This window comes from Antechinus flavipes, chromosome 6, assembly GCF_016432865.1.
Source record: "Antechinus flavipes isolate AdamAnt ecotype Samford, QLD, Australia chromosome 6, AdamAnt_v2, whole genome shotgun sequence".
NCBI classification, from domain to species: Eukaryota; Metazoa; Chordata; class Mammalia; order Dasyuromorphia; family Dasyuridae; genus Antechinus; species Antechinus flavipes.
In genome coordinates this window covers 119,783,598-119,801,938 of record NC_067403.1, presented here as the reverse complement: position 1 = coordinate 119,801,938, position 18,341 = coordinate 119,783,598, and the positions used below count along the sequence as shown (strand labels likewise).

Genomic DNA, 18,341 nt, shown 5'->3' with positions numbered 1-18,341 from the left:
AAAAAATCAATTCACTCTTCTAAATAAGCACTAATCCCCTATTAAAGAAAAACAGCCTGGGTGTAGTACAGAAAGCTAGGCTGAAGGGTCAATGAGAACTGAGTTCAAGTCCCATCTCTGACACTTCTGATTTTGTGTCCTTCTATCCCAGGCAAATTTCTAGGATTCTAAATTGCTGAGTAAGTGCCAATCCTATATTATAGGAAACATTCCTTCATTAGGGTGTCTTTTTCTTTTTTTAGCCATGAAACCACAAGTCTATTCCAAACCCCAGTTCCCAAACATTTCTTTAGTGCTTTAAAAGGAGTCATAATGTGGAAGGCATTTTCCTCAGTTTGGTGGGAGTGTAGGGAGCTGGGATACTGGCTGTGTGAATCTAAGCAAGTTAATTAACTTCTCAAAGTCCTAGGTAAATCTCTAAAGCTTTAAATTGCAGGAAGCATATCAATCAATCAGTAGAAGATTTTCTTACAGGGAGTTTCCTTTACCAACAGAATCACAAGTTTGGGGCACCCTCCATCACCCTCATTTACATAGTGTTTTATTTTCCAAATACCCTTAAAGATAGTTTTCAATATTCATTTTTGGAAGACTTTGTGTTCCAAATTTTTTCTCCCTCCCTTCCTTCCTACCCGTCTCCAAGAGAATAATAAGCAATCTGATATAGATTAAACATTACAGTGTTTTAAAAGAAACCTATTACGTGCAAGACATATTCCTAAGTGTTATGAAGGTTTAGAAATGAGCCCAAAGGTTAAGAAGTTTACAATCTGGTTTAGAAGAGCTTATAGCTGATTAGGACAGTAGATGGAGGGAAATAAACTGAGCCACAGGTATCCAGCACCCGATATAGGTGGTCTCACTGACCTAAGATCACTCTTGCTTCTTTTCAGATAACTAATTACTTAGCAATCCCAAGCCTATTCTCTGGAGTCAAGCAGACCCTAAGGCTTCACTTTTCTAGCCTAAAACCTCCATTTCCTTTTGCCAAATCCTAATGTGGCCTTAGTGTCTCTCTCTCTCTCTCTCTCTCTCTCTCTCTCTCTCTCTCTCTCTCTCTCTCTCTCTCTCTCAATCTTCTCTCTCTCTCAGCCTCAGTCACCCTTCTCTGGACAGGCTTCAGCTTCTAAAACCTGGTATTTAGAACTGGCACAGAACTTCATACATGTATGCTTAGACTCATCAGAGTTTTAAGTACAGACATTCCTTATATAAGTATTCCTGTGGCTACAGGACCATCCCCTCCCTTTTTCTAGGCACCGTTTCTTAAAATCCATTCTTTTGTCTCTCATTAAAGGGAATATTGGAATGTCTGAGCTCTAATTAACAGCATGAAAGCCCAAGAAGATTGGGTCTAGAGCCAAGGAGAATAGGAATTCCTTCAGGATTGGGAGAGTCTCCTCTGGAAATCTGCTTTTCTCCAGATGAGTCAAGGGCATATCAAGGATCTAGTCTTCTGTTAAGAACAAGGATCTTAACGAAATAATTGTTTCCTCCAATTTTTATCCCTTTCCACCCTTTTATCTAATTACCATCTAATGTCAGTGGTTGAGGAAGGAGAAAGGAAGTAGTAAAAATGGAGTGGAAGAGGGATATGGACTCCACTTTCTATATAGGAAGTCTTTCCCACTCTTCTTAAATTCTTGTGCCCAATATGACAAATATGGTAATATATTTAAAAGAATCGCACCTAGTTCAGACTACTTGCTCTCTTGGGGAGGGGGGAGGTAAGGGAGAGAGGGAGAAAAATTTGGAACACAAAGTCTTTATGTCTTTATAATAATAACATGCTATTGAGAAAAAAAATTCTAGTCTTCCCTGTTATTTCTTATTTTTCCTGTATATAGCTTGTTTTGCATGAGCTCCTTAAAGGTAGGGACTGTCTTTTGCTTTTTCTTGTATTCCAAGGGTTTAGCACAGTGCTTGACACATAGTGAACTAAAGCTTATTGCTTGGTAATTGAATAGACCATTAAGGTTTTGATGGCCATATTATTTTTGTAACCTGGATTTTCTTTTCTTTTAAAAAAATTATTAATTTAATTTAATTAATAATTATTTAATTTACTTTTATAACATTTTGATGCTAAGAACCATAGTTCTGAATGCAAATTTAAAAATACTATTTTCACTTATTTTTGTTTTTTCTTTCCCTTTAACCCGATTTTTCTTTCATATGACTAATGTGGACGTATGTTTAATATAATTGTACATGTATAACTTATATCAGATTGCTTGCTGTCTTGGGGAGGGAAGGGCAGGAGCAAGAAAAAAATAGGAAATCAAAATGTTATTTAAAAAGCCTCTTGCTCAGGTTGTATTTTTAATTGTTGGGAAGTTCTTTACATTGAGTCAAAATCTGCATTCCTCTAATGTCTAACCTTTGCTTCCAGTTCTCTTTGGAGGTAGAAAGATGAGTCTTATCTCTCTTCCAAGGGCAGTCCTTGAAATATTTGAACAGAATAATCAAGACCAAATCCCCAGCCCTTCTGTTCTTGACTAAATATTTCTAGTCTGTCATATGATAGGAGTCCCAGATCATTCTCTCCTCACCCCAAACAATGAGCTTCAATATGTACATGAAATGATCACCATCAATTGATGAAGAACCTATGCAAATTACATAGACTTCCTGAATCTGTGCTTATTCAAATGGGAGAAATTCCATTTATTTCAAAGTGAGATCACACAAATCAGACAGTTGGAAGGTTGTTTTTTTTTGATTGTTGTTGTTTTTAACAAAAGGATATTAAACAAAAACTCAGTTTTCATCATTTCCTCAAAATGCAGGGAATACAATTAGCAAAAAAGGAAATGGTAAGCAATTCCCAAAGCAACCCCCTTGATGCTTTATAATATATTGTATATATGATTTTACGTGTATACACATATAATTTATAGAATATGTTTGTACATATTAAATAGGCAAACTAAGTCTATCTCTTCATATTTAAGACCTCATGGAAAATGATTCTTGGACAGTATCAACAACTGAAATTAGATGTTTATCTTGTTATCAGTTCAAAGAAAAATAAATGATTCCGTGTATAAACTTCTTAAAGAATCCTGTCTACAGAATTCTTTGCTCCATTTAGGTTCATGAGGAGTTGCCTTTAAGCAGTTTTTAGCCACATGCCAAGTATACACTAGGCTACTACTGACTTAGTGATTGTGGTCTTTTGGTTTGCCTAGTCCACAAAACCCTACATGGTCATGCTTAGGAAAATTATGTTACCAAGGAGTGTGTGACCTACCTAAAAAAATAAATAAGTAGATTCTCAGAGAGGTCAGCTCCTTTTGGTTATTGTTTCATGGTTAGGACTCTTGATTCCTGAAGCATTCTATAGGCCACGGATAATTATTAACAAAATAAAAGTGATTATAGACCAAAAAAAAAAAAAAAAAAGGAAAATCAGGGTAAGAAGGTATTTTGAAGAGTTCTCTATGGGCCCAACCTAACTCAGTTACTGATTTTCTTAAGGGAGTAGAGAGATTCATAGGGTACCATTTGTTCCTTTGCTCATTTTTACCTTTATAAATGTATCCATGATTCTTTCTTTTTAAAACTAGCTAAGAATGTTACAGACATTGTTTTTCAATAGAATCCATTAGGGTAACACTATGCAAAAAACAAACGCTTTCTGGTAAGCATCTCCCAAATGCCAGAGATACTCAAGAACTTGGGGTGGGAACAGGGGAGGAGAAGGGGGGTTGTGTAGGTTGAAGAAGTCAAAGAAGCATAAAGATTATAGGCAAACAGTCTACCTTTCTTTACAAGGCCTTGTTTTACATCCCCGAAATCTCAAATTTAGCTATTACAATGAAGTCCTGTTGCAGAAGGAGCTGGCTTTTTTTTATCACCACTTAAAATCTAATTAATCCATATTGAAGCACAAAGATTTCTGTTGTATTTTAGGGTGAGGGGTCATAGAGCCTCCTTTGTTCATCCTTAGACTTGTAATCATCAGGCATTGGGGATATAATTTTACCAGCAAATTGGAAGGTAGCAGATCAAATCCTTATCAGAGAACTCAACTCATGGTTTTAACAGAGTCCTTCGTCCTTTACGTGAAACCTTATATTCAGGAAGAACAAAAATGTCATTTTAGCTGATCTAAAGGGTTAATTGCAAAAGCTTATATTTGTTGCAGCAAGGAACCAAGACAATCATAGAACCATCAACTACAAAAGTCAGCAGCTCTTATAGGGGAGCAAGACAGACATTACTGGAAATTTTAAAATTTGTGACAATGGTTTTAATCTTCAAGAGAGTAATTCAATTAGTTGGGCTTTCATTATCTTTATTGGGATGGATTTTGTCCTGTCTCACAACTTACTTGCCGCAGTGGAAGATTCTTAATTTAGAGCTAAATGAAATGGAGAACTGGACCATGGGACTCTGGCAGACTTGCGTTTTCCAAGAGGAAGTGGGGATGCAATGTAAGGATTTTGATTCATTCTTGGCTTTGCCTACTGAGCTGAAGATCTCCAGGATTTTAATGTTTCTGTCAAATGGGTTTGGAGTTTTGGGCCTGCTTGTGTCTGGGCTTGGTTTGGATTGTTTGAGGATTGGAGAAGGGCAAGGAGAACTCAAGAAGCGGCTGATGATCCTGGGAGGAATTCTGCTATGGCTTTCAGGAATTACAGCTCTCATTCCGGTGTCTTGGGTTGCCCACATCACAGTTCAGGAATTTTGGGATGAAACCATTCCAGATATTGTCCCCAGATGGGAGTTTGGAGTAGCTCTCTTTGTTGGTTGGGTTGCTGGATTTTCTCTTTTGCTTGGAGGGTTTCTACTTAACTGTGCAGCCTTTTCAACTGAAACTCCTTCGGGCCACTACACAGTGGCAGAAACGCAAGCTCAGTGTCCTCACCTGGAAGCTGGAAACACAGATCCTAAAGTGTAGGACTTTTTGGAAAAAAAGGGGGGTGGTGAGAGACGTTTTGTTTTATTGTGGAAATGTGATGCAAAAGAACTTAATTTTATCCAAATGAAAGGGTTCTTTGTTACCTAACAAAGTGTCTGCATCTCAGATTTTCTCATTTGATAAGTTGATTTCCAAGCAACATTTCCCCCCCTTGGGAGGATGAGAAGGAACCTTATGTTTAAGGAAAATCATTATATCTAATGAGATTTTTACATAGAGGTGGGCAAATACTTTACTTTGGTCTGCTAATACAAATGAAGAGTATTCTTTTGGCTGTGCAGTAGTCAGTTCAGCTCCTTACTTGACAGCAAGTTTGACTTTGAAAACTTTTTGTTGGCAGTTAGGAACTAATCAGCTTCTCTCTCCTTAGAAAAGCAACCCAGATTATTAAAGTATTCTCCAATGAATAATTACACCCAAGACTGATGCTACAGTATTACTTCCCCAATCCTTACTTCAGTCTCTTGAGCAATCCAATATTACCTGAACACGCAACAGAGGGGTTTTGTATCCAATAAATTATGAGGCACTATTCCCGACTTTTCTTTTTCTTTCTTTCTTTTTTTTAAATGAAAGCAAAGACTCTTAGGACTAATATTCTGTTATTATAGTCATTGGTCAGGCCAATGTTTCACCCCTTCCATAAAAAAAGTTAGTGATTTAAACATAAAAAGAATCCCCTGGTGGTTCATTTATTTCAATGGAGAACTTCATTACTTACCTCAAATAGCCACAGGGACTTTTGACATTGTGATAAAGAATCTGTAAAGATATTAAATCTCTATCTCACAAACTCTTTGTTTAAAATAGGGATTGTTTACCTTTTGTCTGTCATGGGTCCCCCTGGCAATCTAGTGAAGCCTATGTTTTTAAATACATAAACTAAAAACACAGGATGATAAAAGAAACTATAAGGAACTACAATTATCAAAATATTTTAAAGAATAAGTTTATGGACCTTTGGTTTAAAGGCAGATTTTTTTCAACACAAAACATTCACACATGCAAAGAAAATATTAAAAAATAAGACATACACAGAGGCACAAATATGACAAACACATAAGGAGGGCAAATAGAAACAGTATTTAATTTATTTTAATTACAAGAAATGTTATAGTCAACCAATTAAGGGAAATTTAAACAACATGGAAATTAGTGATAGGATTGATTTGTTCAAGAAATATTTTATGTATTTCTGCTTTTAAAGGCAAATACACAAAACACCACAAGATGCCTAATGAAACATGAGATTTGAAGATTAAATCTATGATATTAAGTAAGAATCAGGGTGGGTCTGATAAACATTCAAAAATTTTCCCTTTTCAACTTTGTTTTTTGATTTTTGAGAGAGAAAAAAAAAACAGTCATTAAACAAAGTGACCAATTTATTTGAATAAGAATCTACTTGCTGCAAAATGAGCCAATAGGACATCACCATGACCTTGGCCACACCTTGGAATTACTGGTTTGCAGCATTATTTCCCTATCCTTCTGAAACCTATTCAACATGATACCAAACAATAGTAATTCTGGCAAGCGTCCTTCTATATACACAAAGAAAAAAAATATTTCAGAGCTTTGCATGTGATAACCCAAGTGTCACAGACAGAATTTAGCTCATACAGTACCAACACTCACTGGATTCAACATTACAATATGGCTTTAGTTTTTAGAACTATGGCACAATTAGTTGGACTTTCATTATCCTTGCTGGGATGGATTTTATCTTGTCTCACAACTTACTTGCCACAGTGGAAGAATCTCAACTTAGAACTAAATGAAATGGAGAACTGGACCATGGGACTCTGGCAGACTTGTGTTATTCAAGAGGAAGGAGGGATGCAGTGTAAGGATTTTGATTCATTCTTGGCTTTGCCTGCTGAGCTGAGGATCTCCAGGATTTTAATGTTCCTATCAAATGGATTTGGAGTTCTGGGCCTGTTGACATCAGGATTTGGTTTGGATTGTTTAAGGATTGGAGAAGGGCAAGGAGAGCTCAAGAAGCGGTTGATGATCCTGGGAGGAATTCTGCTGTGGCTTTCAGGAATTACAGCCCTTATCCCAGTATCTTGGGTTGCCCACATCACAGTTCAGGAATTTTGGGATGAGACCATTCCAGATATTGTTCCCAGATGGGAGTTTGGAGTAGCTCTCTTTGTTGGCTGGTTTGCTGGATTTTTTCTCATTATTGGAGGTTCTTTACTTAATTGTGCAGCCTGTTTTACTCAAATATCTCCATCCTTTGATCATTATACAGTGGCAGAACTTCAAGATCCAATTCAAAATCTGGAGATGAAAAATACCCCTCTGAAAATCTAAGAAAAAGGCAACGGTCTTTCTTAAATTAAATTTTCTATACAAGATACTTGTTCAGCTCTGGATTGGATACAATTATCTGCTCTATGGCCAAATGTCTAGTATGTTCTTTAATTTTCTAAAATGCATTCTTCCTTTGGCCATTAGGGTTTGAAGCTATGATCTTCTTCTGAGACTGAAAAATCATTTTCATCTTCCACTCTGAGACCTAAACCAATCAAGACCATTGATGTGACCTATTTTCATTGCATTTGATGAGTTCCTCTAAATTTTTAAATACTTTTGGTGATCGCACTGAACCGGTAAATAAAACATTCTATTAGTTTGTCTATACTTAAGGGTTATACACCAAATACCCACTTGAAATGTACTTGCTAATCATTGCAGCACCTTGTGTTTTCACATGACCTGTTACAATGAAACCACAGTATAAGGTCCATTGCACAAATGTTTTCTTTATATTAGTGCCAATTTTTTTTTTTCCCACATTCAAAGTCATTTTCTGCTCTTTAAAAGCTTAAAAAGGAGGGGAGGGGAGATGTTTGATGAATTTTTTTAATCCACTAAAGGCTCCAGTGCCTATGTTTTTATGTTTACAAAAGAGCCAATTGCTTTCATCAACGCCTCCCAACATAGTGAGAACAGAGAAGGACCATTGTAGGATAGGCAAAAAATTGAGGAGCTATTATTGAAGACTGAAGAAAAATATGCTCAAGATTTCATCAAGTGAAAGTGTTTCTACCGGTCCCCATTCAAGGGTCTGTATCACAACCCACCACTCACTATGGTACAGCTCTCAGTGGCATTTGCAGAACAATACTGAACAGAAAACACCCAAGCACTCAGTAATGGGATTCTTTGCCCAGGATACGTCTCTCTGGGTTGTGCCAGTGTGTAATTAGTCTTATTACAAAACTCATTTTCTGAAGCCTTTTGCTGACTCCCAGAATGAAAACATGCTTAAAAATGTTGAGTTCCTTATCAGTGATTCACATTGACCTATGAAGAACCATAGAAAAACAAACTGTTGGCAGGGGGAATTTTTAATAAGCACATTTATACTTGCCATATAAAGATTTCATGCAAACTCTTCTGCTCCAGCCAAAGAGGGAGATCTTATCTGTATAATCCGATGCTCAAATAAAATACCAGGCAACGAGTATCTTTGTTAAAAAATTGTATTTTTTTCCCCAATCACAAACACATGGAAAGTGCAGAGACAAAAGTTAATCTATGTGATGTATTTGCATACTTTTACAAACAAGACAAATTAGAACAGAAAACACATTCAGAATTTAACCTGATTAAATATTTAGTTCAGTCCTGAGCATTTGATATTTAATACAGTATAGATAAAGCAATAGCAAAAAAAAAAAAGATTTTTAAAATTACTTGATTTGTAATTTACAAAATTCAGCTAAACTTTGTTCATTTGGCTAATAACAATATTGTTCTTGTGTATGTAATACTTAAGAGTTTGATATGCAAAACTGCAATAACATATTGACAATTGAAACAGGAGATCTAAATATTGTATTGGTTATACTCTTTCAAGAGTAAATTCTATTTTTAAAATATTTGTAAGATTAAAATTCATGAATTATCCATTTTTGATCAGTTAACTAACTTTTTTTCACTGTGAATAATTTGGGTTAGTACAAAAATAACAAAATTGTTAAAAGCTGCCCATAAATATGTATGTTATGTATGTAACATTATGGCTGATTTTCAAAGTGAGGGAAAAGAGACATGTTAAAAATGTTCTTCATTTTTAAAATGAGTAAATTTTTAAAAATCTTTTTTAAAAATTTTGATCTTGGCCATATCTATTAACAAATAGCCTGAGATAGTTTTTATTCTTTACTATTCCTCCAAATTTTTAAAAAAGTTATATATAATTAACAGCTATTATGGGAGGACTCATAAAGCTAAATATGATCCAGTATGGCCTCTTTCATGTCAGATATTTTAAATGACCAGAACTGAACTATATTAAACAGAACATAAATAAGACTGTAAATAAATAAAGAAAATAAAATCATACAGCACAACTACACATCATTCTAGACACATTTTACAGAAATAGACTAAGAAGTTGAAAACAGTCGACCTTCATTTAACCTCATATTAAATAAACTTCAAAACTTCTGCAGTTCACATTTGACCTTACAAGGATGAATGGTATTTATTTTTGTTGGTTTTCATACATCTTAAAAAGACAGAATTAAGAGGGCAACCTTGAAAAATCTTGGTTCACTCACTTATTCAAAGCAATCCAGTTATGTCTTTTGAAAATAATAATTCACATTGCTTTGCTTTGAATGCACTGGTACATCAACAGCTCAAAAATATGGCTAAGTGGTTTTTTTGTACAGAAATTATAGGTACAGAATTTGCTGGCCTTGATGTTTTAGTGACATTAAAAAAGAAAAAAAAAAAGTTCTTTTCAAGATAAATTACTTGTTTGTGTAAGGATTCTAGCTTAAGAATAAAAACACTGGTTCAAAACCACTCTGAATGTGATTTCTTTTTCTTGAATGTGATTTTAAATCCCAAATAAAACTGATTTAGGTTCCTCTCATACAAAGGTTATTGAAATATTGTTTCATCAGAATTAAGAGAGTAGATGATAAAGAGGCTGATATTAATTTAATTTACAACTGCATATAGCGTTTTTCTTTTAAAGCTCTGTCATTTACAATATTGACCCTGAAATGGCTATATTAAGAACTTGCTTCTTTTAAAAAGGAACTGGTTTAAGTAAAGTTAAAGGTTCTATTGTGAAAACCCAACAACTCTATTTCTGGATACCTGTTTATCTGGATCTAGTTTAAAAGCAAACTACTTTTACAGAAAGAAATACAACTAGTTGGGGTGAATTTCTGCCAATTGTTCTTTTAGAAAACCCTTCAGACTTTCAAACATTCTGGTCCATGAAGCGCTGGTTTGAATTCTGCATATAGTGCTTTTCTTTTGAGTCATAATTTAGATCTCAAAAAGAAAGATATCCTGGTACTTGGTCACTGGTTTTCTCACAAAATTTATTTGGTAATTTTTCTCTGCCTCACTAGTTTTGATGGCATTGTAAATGAAATCACGCCTCATTCTTCTAGTCAGTAATACTATGATGCTTGTGGCAGAACATTACTAATATCTCTAAAAGTGATTACACCTCAAAGTAAGTGCTAGCTGTGAGCACTTGTGTAAATTCACCCTCAAGTTTTAAGAAGCAGCTGCCCATCAGGTGGTTTTATTTTCCTGAATTTTAGTTATTTACTATCCTCTTTAAGTATCTTTCTCCCTTTGATGAAATAACAAGTTACAAAATCTTTAGTGCAGCCAAAAGTACTGTACATTCACACAGTTATATTTATTCCTGCATTCAGTACTAAAATGTTAACTATTTTACTTAGACAAATATAAAAGGCCCAAAAAAAGAAGGAATTTTTTTAAGGAAACAAAATGTTCTAATATAAGTAATAGAAATTAACCCAGCACCTGTTTGGGATGGCCTTACAGCCCTGGAAAGAAGCTTATTAGATGCATGTTGAATTCAAACTTAAAGAGTTATACTCTTCTTGTATAAAAATATTGCATGGCACAGTTGCCATCTTCACAGTCTACTCACATGAAAAGAGGGGAAGAGAGAAATCTTTTGACTATAGTATTTCTCAACAGTGCAGTTCAACAGGATACACACTGGGTATTTGTCTGTACTCCATCTTTACAAAATAAAAGCCCACATGTGATGCACACTAAACTGTACAACATCTGTGTACCAGAATTATTCCATTTTGGACATTCAATTTTTTTCCTTTTTTTTTTTTTTTTTAAAACACTCAATTAAATTCATGGTATTTTACAAATAAGCACATCTATAGTCTGATGCAAAATAAACGATCTGGAAGAACTGGTTACAAAAAAAAAAAAAAAGTTCACCCCTTTCACCTGCCTCTGAGTGAGCAGGGGGGAGAATAATTCAAAATATATAATTTACACATCATCGGCTGGCAAGGGTGGGATGTTAATCTTTGCTCTGGTAAAATAGGCCATCTTCTCCCTGGAATCAAGAGTGAAGAATAAACAGACTTAAATGACTTGCTGAAAATAGCATGTTTAATATCTAGAACAAGAGCTCTATTGTCTTATTAAAACCCTAAATGTTTGTTCTCTTCCACACACAACTCCCTTCAAAAGTTCTTTAGACCAAACTCCTTACACCTCCTTTTAGAAATTTTTTTAATTCCGCCCCACCCCCAATTTAATTAATTTTGTTTGCTTCTCATTTATTTTAAAAAAGTTTTTAGTACTTCTTTTTAGGTTTAAAAAGATGCAGAGTTGGGGTTAGGGTTCAACATTTTAAAGATCTGTGATGTCACTGGTGGATGTTATTTTCACTGTACCAGGGATTCTTAATCTAGAGCCAAATAATTCACTTTTCAGCATGTGAGTAACTATATTTCAATACAATTGGTTCCTTCTGTCATACTGTGTGTTTGTACTTTATGTATTTAAAAATATTTAATTTTTTTTCTAAGCATCTGGACATCACTAAACTGTCAAAGGGATCCAGGGTACAAAGGAGGTTAAAGACTGCTATGCTAAACCAATAGAGATTAGTCTATAAAAGTTATGGAGGAAAGAAATGGATCCCCTGCAGCAGCTAACATTCAAGTAATAAGCTTTTGTGCACTTAGCCTCTCAGGAAAGAACAGTCTCATTCTCTTATTCTCTCTTTCTCTCTGTCTGTCTTTATCTTTTTCTCTGTGTCTCTGTCTCTCTATGTTTCTGTCTATCTTTCTCTCTTTCTCTCTGTGTCACCTCTTTCTGTCTCCCCTTCCTTTTCCACCCTCTCTCCCCACTCAATTTCTACCAATGAGTGTCTTTCTAGCTCAACAGATCTTTCTAGAACTTTTGTTTTGGTAGTCTCTGAAAAGCCAGGATCATCTCTACATAATGATCAGGCATTGGGGTAAAAACTAAGAAAAGGATACACTAAAAAAAGAATATACCAGAATTTCTCAATGGCATTTTATAAGGGAAGTTGGTATCAATATGTTTTCTAAAGATGCTGCCATAAGGACCAATGCAATGATAAGGTAACTATGGTGACTATTAACAAACTTGATCATGAAAGGAAGAAAGAGGCAAAGTATAGTCCAAAGGTCAAAAGGATAGAACAAGAGACAATATTGCAGACTTTATCAAAGATTGGCACAGTATCCCATTTTCTATGAAATTTCCACAGTCCACAGCATCAAAATAAATGCTTGAATGTCTCCTATATATGCAGGCTTCTGACTTGAAATGGAATTGAATAGGATACAAGAAATCAAAGTTGACACGGAAGAGAAGGAACAGTCCTCAGTCCAGAATGTGAAGAAATCTGCATTAACTTGCCCAGTTTGGTTGATCCTAATGGTGAGGTCTTAGAAAAATCAATTAACTGCTCTAAATTTGTTTTCTCATGGACAAAATAGGGATACTGCGATCAACTACATCCCAGTTCTGTTGTGAAAAGAGTTTCATAAACTAAAGTTTTTTTTTTAAACAAATCTGTTATATTAGCAGTAATAATAATGTAATCACATTATTATATGTTTTATTTGATACTTAATAAATGCTTGCTGACTACTAAGTCACTATATTTTGAAAGCTATTTTGATTACATATAGTTTTGAAACTGTTGAGAAACTGCTATCTAGCATAGCAACTTCTATAAAAACATTATATTAAATGTTTACAGATTAGTATTACATCAAAGTGATCGTAGGCAATAATTCTAAATATAAAAATCCCAATCCATTAAAGTTTATCTGCTGAATTCTCAAGGATTTTTCAAGATCTGTATTAGTAATAAGGATTTGCTCTATTTGTGAAAGCAAGCAAGCTTCTGCTTGCCACCAAGTCATGTCAGGAAGGATATTTCGTAGGTGCTAAATTTTTAGACTGTAGCAACATGTTAGAGTTTCTACTACTATTTTCCTCCATAATCTACATTAATTATAAAATCCAGGCCCCTTAAAGATAACATCTAATTTCTGATACTGATGACCGGGTCTTGAATTATCTGAACCTTGCTTTTTTCTATAAACAAATCTGCATGATCCAGCCATTGCTCCAATAATTCTTTGCCAGAATGTTGTTGGCTGAATATAGGATAATGTGGCCCAAGAAGGGCCTTTTGATTCTACCTTTAGATTCCAGCCATGAGACTTACATGAACTGATGCTGAGTGAAATGAGCAGAACCAGGAGATCATTATATACCTCAACAACGATACTGTTTGAGGATGCATTCTGATGGAAGTGGATCTCTTCGATAAAGAGAGCCTTAATTGATCAAAGATGGACAGAAGCAGCTACACCCAAAGAAAGAACACTGGGAAATGAATATAAACTGCTTGCATTTTTGTTTTTCTTCCCGGGTTATTTATACCTTCTGAATTCAATTCTCCCTGTACAACAAGAAAGCTGTCCGGTTCTGCACAAATATATTGTATCCAGGATATACTGTAACCTATTCAACATGTAAAGAACTGCTTGCCATCTGGGGGAGAGGGTGGAGGGAGGGAGGGGAAAAATCAGAACAGAAGTGAGTGCAAGGGATAATGCTGTAAAAAATTACCCTGGCATGCGTTCTATCAATAAAAAGATATTAAAAAAAAAAAAAAAAAGATTCCAGCCATTTTATAGGCTTTATCCAGAAGTAAACCATGTTCAGTTGCATTTGACAAACCCAACAGCATGTACCTAACATAAGCTATTTCTACTGCTTGGTAAATAATGTCCATAGTTGTCTGAGGGAAAGAAGATTTGTGCTTCAACTGTAATTGTATTCAGCTATAATACTGTAAATATTTTTTGATAGCCTTACAAATTGGTCATGGTCCAAAAATGTACACACACACATATATATAATGTATATACAAAAATGTATGTAAGTATGACATAAGGTACAATTCTAAAAGTATATATTTAGAATGACTTTGCATGGATATAAATTGCTTTGAATGTTATTCTCAATTTTAGCATGCCAGGGAATCTTTTGACCTACATAACTACAGCTTTCTCCTTGCTAGCTTCATGTACATTAATATCTTATCTGAAGGTGCTCAAAGTATTTATAAGGGTGACCTTTGTTCACTGGTTCAATTTGTCCTTTGGATTCAAACTGGAAGTCTTCTGTCCTTGTCTTTCCTTGGAGTATATTAATAATTTTATACTTATCAATTTCACAAGATATTCTGGTATCACTGTTTATCATTCATGATTAATTATTTCATGTATTTTTCACTACAGCCATATGATGTGATGCTATTCTTACGCCCACCTGTCTGACTTCTCCCTCTCAGTCTGCTTTGCTGGATCTTTACCCATGTTATGCCCACTGACTGTGAGTATCCCCTAAGGCCATGTCCCAAGTTCCCTTTTCTTCTCCTTCTACACTATGTTACACGGTGATCTCCTAACTCTCACAAATATTGTCTATATTGATGATTCCCGGATCAAATTCATATAACTCAAATTTCTCTCTTGACCTCCCATTTTGCATTTCCAACTGTCTATTGAACATTTTCAATTAGATGTCCCGTACACATTTTAAACTCAATATAGCCAAAAGTAAACTCTTTATCTATGCCCTCTAAATATCTCTTCTTAATTTTTTTTTTTTTTTGAGGCAAATGGAACTAAGTGACTTGCCCAAAGTCACATATTTAGTGCTTCTGGTTTTCCTGACTCCAGGGTTGGTGCTCTATTCACTGTGCCACTTAGGTTCCCTGAATTTTCTTATTACTATCTAAGGTATCATCTTTCCTATCACCTAGATTTACAGCAAAAGAGTCATTCTTGACTCTTCCCTTTCTCTCCTGACCCATACCAATCAGTTACAGATCTTGTATAGATTGTACTTTTGCAAGAACATTGCAATCTATGCCTCTGACGACTCAGGTCCTCATTATCTAATGCCTGGACAACAGCAAATAACTCTTCTGGTAAGTCTCCTTGAATTGTTTCTCCTCACTCCTATTCTTCTTCTTGGCTGTCCAAATTATCTTCTTATGACACTTCTTCTACTCAGTAAACTCTAGCAGCCACCTATTATATCCAGGATAAAATAGAAATCCTTTATTTGACATTCAAAGCCCTTTATAACTTTCCCACTCCTACTTTTCCAGTCTTTTTCCATCTCAAGAACCCCCATGATCCTCTTTGCTGTTTCTCATGCTTAATATATCCATCAACTGATTTACATAACCTGATCCATAACCTGATTTCAGAATTTCCTCATCTCTGAAATTCTGTTCTTTTTCTTCTTCTCTTTAGCTTCCTTGAAGTGCCAGATTAAAATCTCATCTTCTATAAGACGCCTTTTCTGGTCTGAGCTGCTAGAATATAATTGTTTTTATTCTGTCTTCTTTGTCTGTAGGCTCTTGGGAGCAGAAACTTTTTTTTTCTTTAGAGTTTAGTATGGAGTCTGGCACATAATAGATATTTAAGTGTTGGTTGACTAAATGTTCTACCTACCTGCTTGACTTTTGCTTTCAATGGACAGTTAAGGGAATTCAAAATTTTTAAGTTATCTTTTATTTATGTACTTTTTAAAAATTGCTTTCAGCTGAATAAGAGGCTATTAAAATTTTCTGCTGAGCACATCAAATTAGACATTGCTCTAATCTCCCGATGGCTTTCTGTGGATACTCAGCTGTTCACTCAAGTAGCTTCTGCCATGGTGGTATCTGATGCCTGTTCTGAGAAGTATTTCTTCAGAATTCCACCTTTAATTTTATGGCCCTTTCTGTGGCAAAAGCCACTGAATATATATTGTGGGTAGTTCATAAAATGTTTTTATACTTTCTGTCAACTACTCCAATGAATTTGCCAAGAAAACCCCAAATGGGGTCATAAAGAGTCACATACTATTAAAAATGCATTGTGCAGCAAGCTAATTATATAAATACGTATGTCTATATTAGATTTACATATATATTTTTTTACCATGTCTAACATATATTGGATTATTTGCAATCTAGGAGAGGGGATGGAAGGAAGGAAGGGGAAATTGGAACACAAAGTTTTGCAAGGGTCAATGGTGAAAAATTATCCTTGCATATGTTTTGAAAATAAAATGCTTCAATAAAAAATGGCTCAACAATAATAAAATCAAATATTTTGGGGAAATGTGCTATTTCATGATGGTTATATTGATTATGTAATAATTATTATTACAGGAGATAGGTTTTAAATAATAATGAGACTTAACAGGGTGGTATAAATGAAAAGTGTTTTTTTAAGATTAATTGATAGGGAAATTATGGAATTTATCATATGTTCCTTTCACTTTGACTCACTTAAAGTACTGGTGCAAAGAAGAATAAAGAATGTGGGGTGGTGGCCTGGATCACAACAGAATATGGGAATATCTGGGAAATTTGGGGATTATGTCTGGAACACCTGGGCCTTTTGTTCTTTTAAACAAGGTAATGTCTGTTAACTGCAAAAGAGATCACACCATTGGAAGTATGGCTTTGTCTTCATCTAAAAAGTCCCCTCTCCCCCTTTCCCATAAAAGAAAGAATTTCTGTACTTTCTGATCCTCAGAATCAAGATTTCCTAATGAAATATCATCACTGCAATGAGACTTAAAGATACAGATTCAGGAATTAACAACCTTTTAGCAGAATCATGACTATTATTGGTGTAGGTTTTTTCCCTTGTTGGTTATCGCATTTGCTATTTAACCAAGGGCAGGAGAGATGGTTCAGATGCTAATCCTAAACATCATAAATGGTACCAACCTAGAAAACTCAGCCAGTAAATTACTCTGGAGTTAAGTACTGAAAAAAATAGGGTGAGACCAACAAATAAAAAAAAAAATGAGAACAACAACAGGGTTGAAGATACAAAGATACACTACCTGAATGATTGCACCTGGAGGGGTATTTTCTGGCTCTGCTCCCGAAGCCGACACACATCCTTGGAGACCTTCCTCATTAGTTTCTCAGCATTCAAATCTTGCTTCTGTTCTTCCTTGGATTGTTCAGCCTGGCCAAAGAAGGAAAAAAATATCCAGAAATGGGCAATTCCCAGGATGATAAAGGTTGTGGACTAAGATCAGAAGAGCAAACAGATTAGATATCCTTTCTTCCCCCCAAACTATAGATTCATGAGCAGAACTGACAAAAGGAAGTCAAAGACTAGAGTTGGAGACATCAGTCCCACTGAGAATTCCACATTTTTAAACCTAGGAGAAAGAGAATGTGGCCGCAATACTTTTGGAAGAAGGCAAACTGCTAGCAAATATACACTTGTGCATGCATATGTCATGCAGAGATGCTACCACGTACATTTATAACTCTAACACCAAAGAAGACACAGCAAATGAATGAAAATTCAGGAATAATCATCTGTTTTACTCAATTCCTCAAGTTAAGTTACTTTAAGCAATCTTAAGTTTTCTTTATAGCATGCAACTCAAGCATTGACTGACAATTCCTTGATATGAAATGAAAGATAAGTGAAATTCAAAACTACTTGTGAAATCCAAACAAGGTTTGTTTTCTTTTAAAAAATTAGTAACCATTATTTGCTTGTAATTAAGGTGTAGTCAGTTAAACTAATTTATGTAATGTATGAAGAGAGGGTAATTCCTGAACTGACTATTGGTTAATACCTCCCTTAGTATTTGCAGATTACATTACTAATGCTGTGGACTGAAAAGATCCATTTGTCAATCAACAGTTCTTTATGCCCGGAATACGTTTCAAGCTCCCTGACTGCCACCTCTACATCTATTGACTCCATAATAGGTGCGCTCTGTCTGTACCCAGTTGTAAATGACTCATTTATTTAGGTGACGCTTGCCCTATGGCTTATGAGGATAGAATATTATCTGTTTTAAATCCATATGGCTTCATGTAAATTTTCTTATTTATCTCAATTGTAGCTGCTGCCCCTTCCCATTGGGCCTAATGTTTCTCATCATTCTAACTTGAAAGGATAATTTGGGAGTTCTTACACTTGCTAGTTAAATGACCAAATTCATTTGGAATTCAAAGATTCAAATCTTTCTGAACTTCAGTTTCCTCATCTTTAAA

General features: G+C 35.0%; 3 protein-coding genes across 3 annotated transcripts in view; 2 read left to right on the top strand and 1 right to left on the bottom strand.

Annotated features, from left to right (window-relative positions):
* The first annotated feature begins 4,249 nt into the window (after nucleotides 1–4,249).
* Nucleotides 4,250–5,573, top strand: CLDN24 (claudin 24). Its single transcript, XM_051965971.1, has one exon. The coding sequence runs from the start codon at nucleotides 4,250–4,252 to the stop codon at nucleotides 4,904–4,906; it is 657 nt and encodes a 218-aa protein (XP_051821931.1). The 3' UTR covers nucleotides 4,907–5,573.
* A 426-nt stretch (nucleotides 5,574–5,999) lies between these two features.
* CLDN22 (claudin 22) lies at nucleotides 6,000–11,073 on the top strand. Its single transcript, XM_051966293.1, has one exon. It carries the CDS (start codon nucleotides 6,584–6,586, stop codon nucleotides 7,244–7,246), a length of 663 nt encoding a protein of 220 aa, XP_051822253.1. The 5' UTR covers nucleotides 6,000–6,583; the 3' UTR covers nucleotides 7,247–11,073.
* Nucleotides 8,404–18,341, bottom strand: part of WWC2 (WW and C2 domain containing 2) — a 234,819-nt gene continuing 224,881 nt past the window's right edge. Inside the window, exons 22-23 of the mRNA XM_051966292.1 lie at nucleotides 17,162–17,289; nucleotides 8,404–11,303 (exon numbers count right to left, since the gene is read on the bottom strand). Of these exons, the coding sequence (XP_051822252.1) occupies nucleotides 11,237–11,303; nucleotides 17,162–17,289 (195 nt within the window). The 3' untranslated portion in view covers nucleotides 8,404–11,236. The remainder of the gene's footprint in view (nucleotides 11,304–17,161; nucleotides 17,290–18,341) is intronic.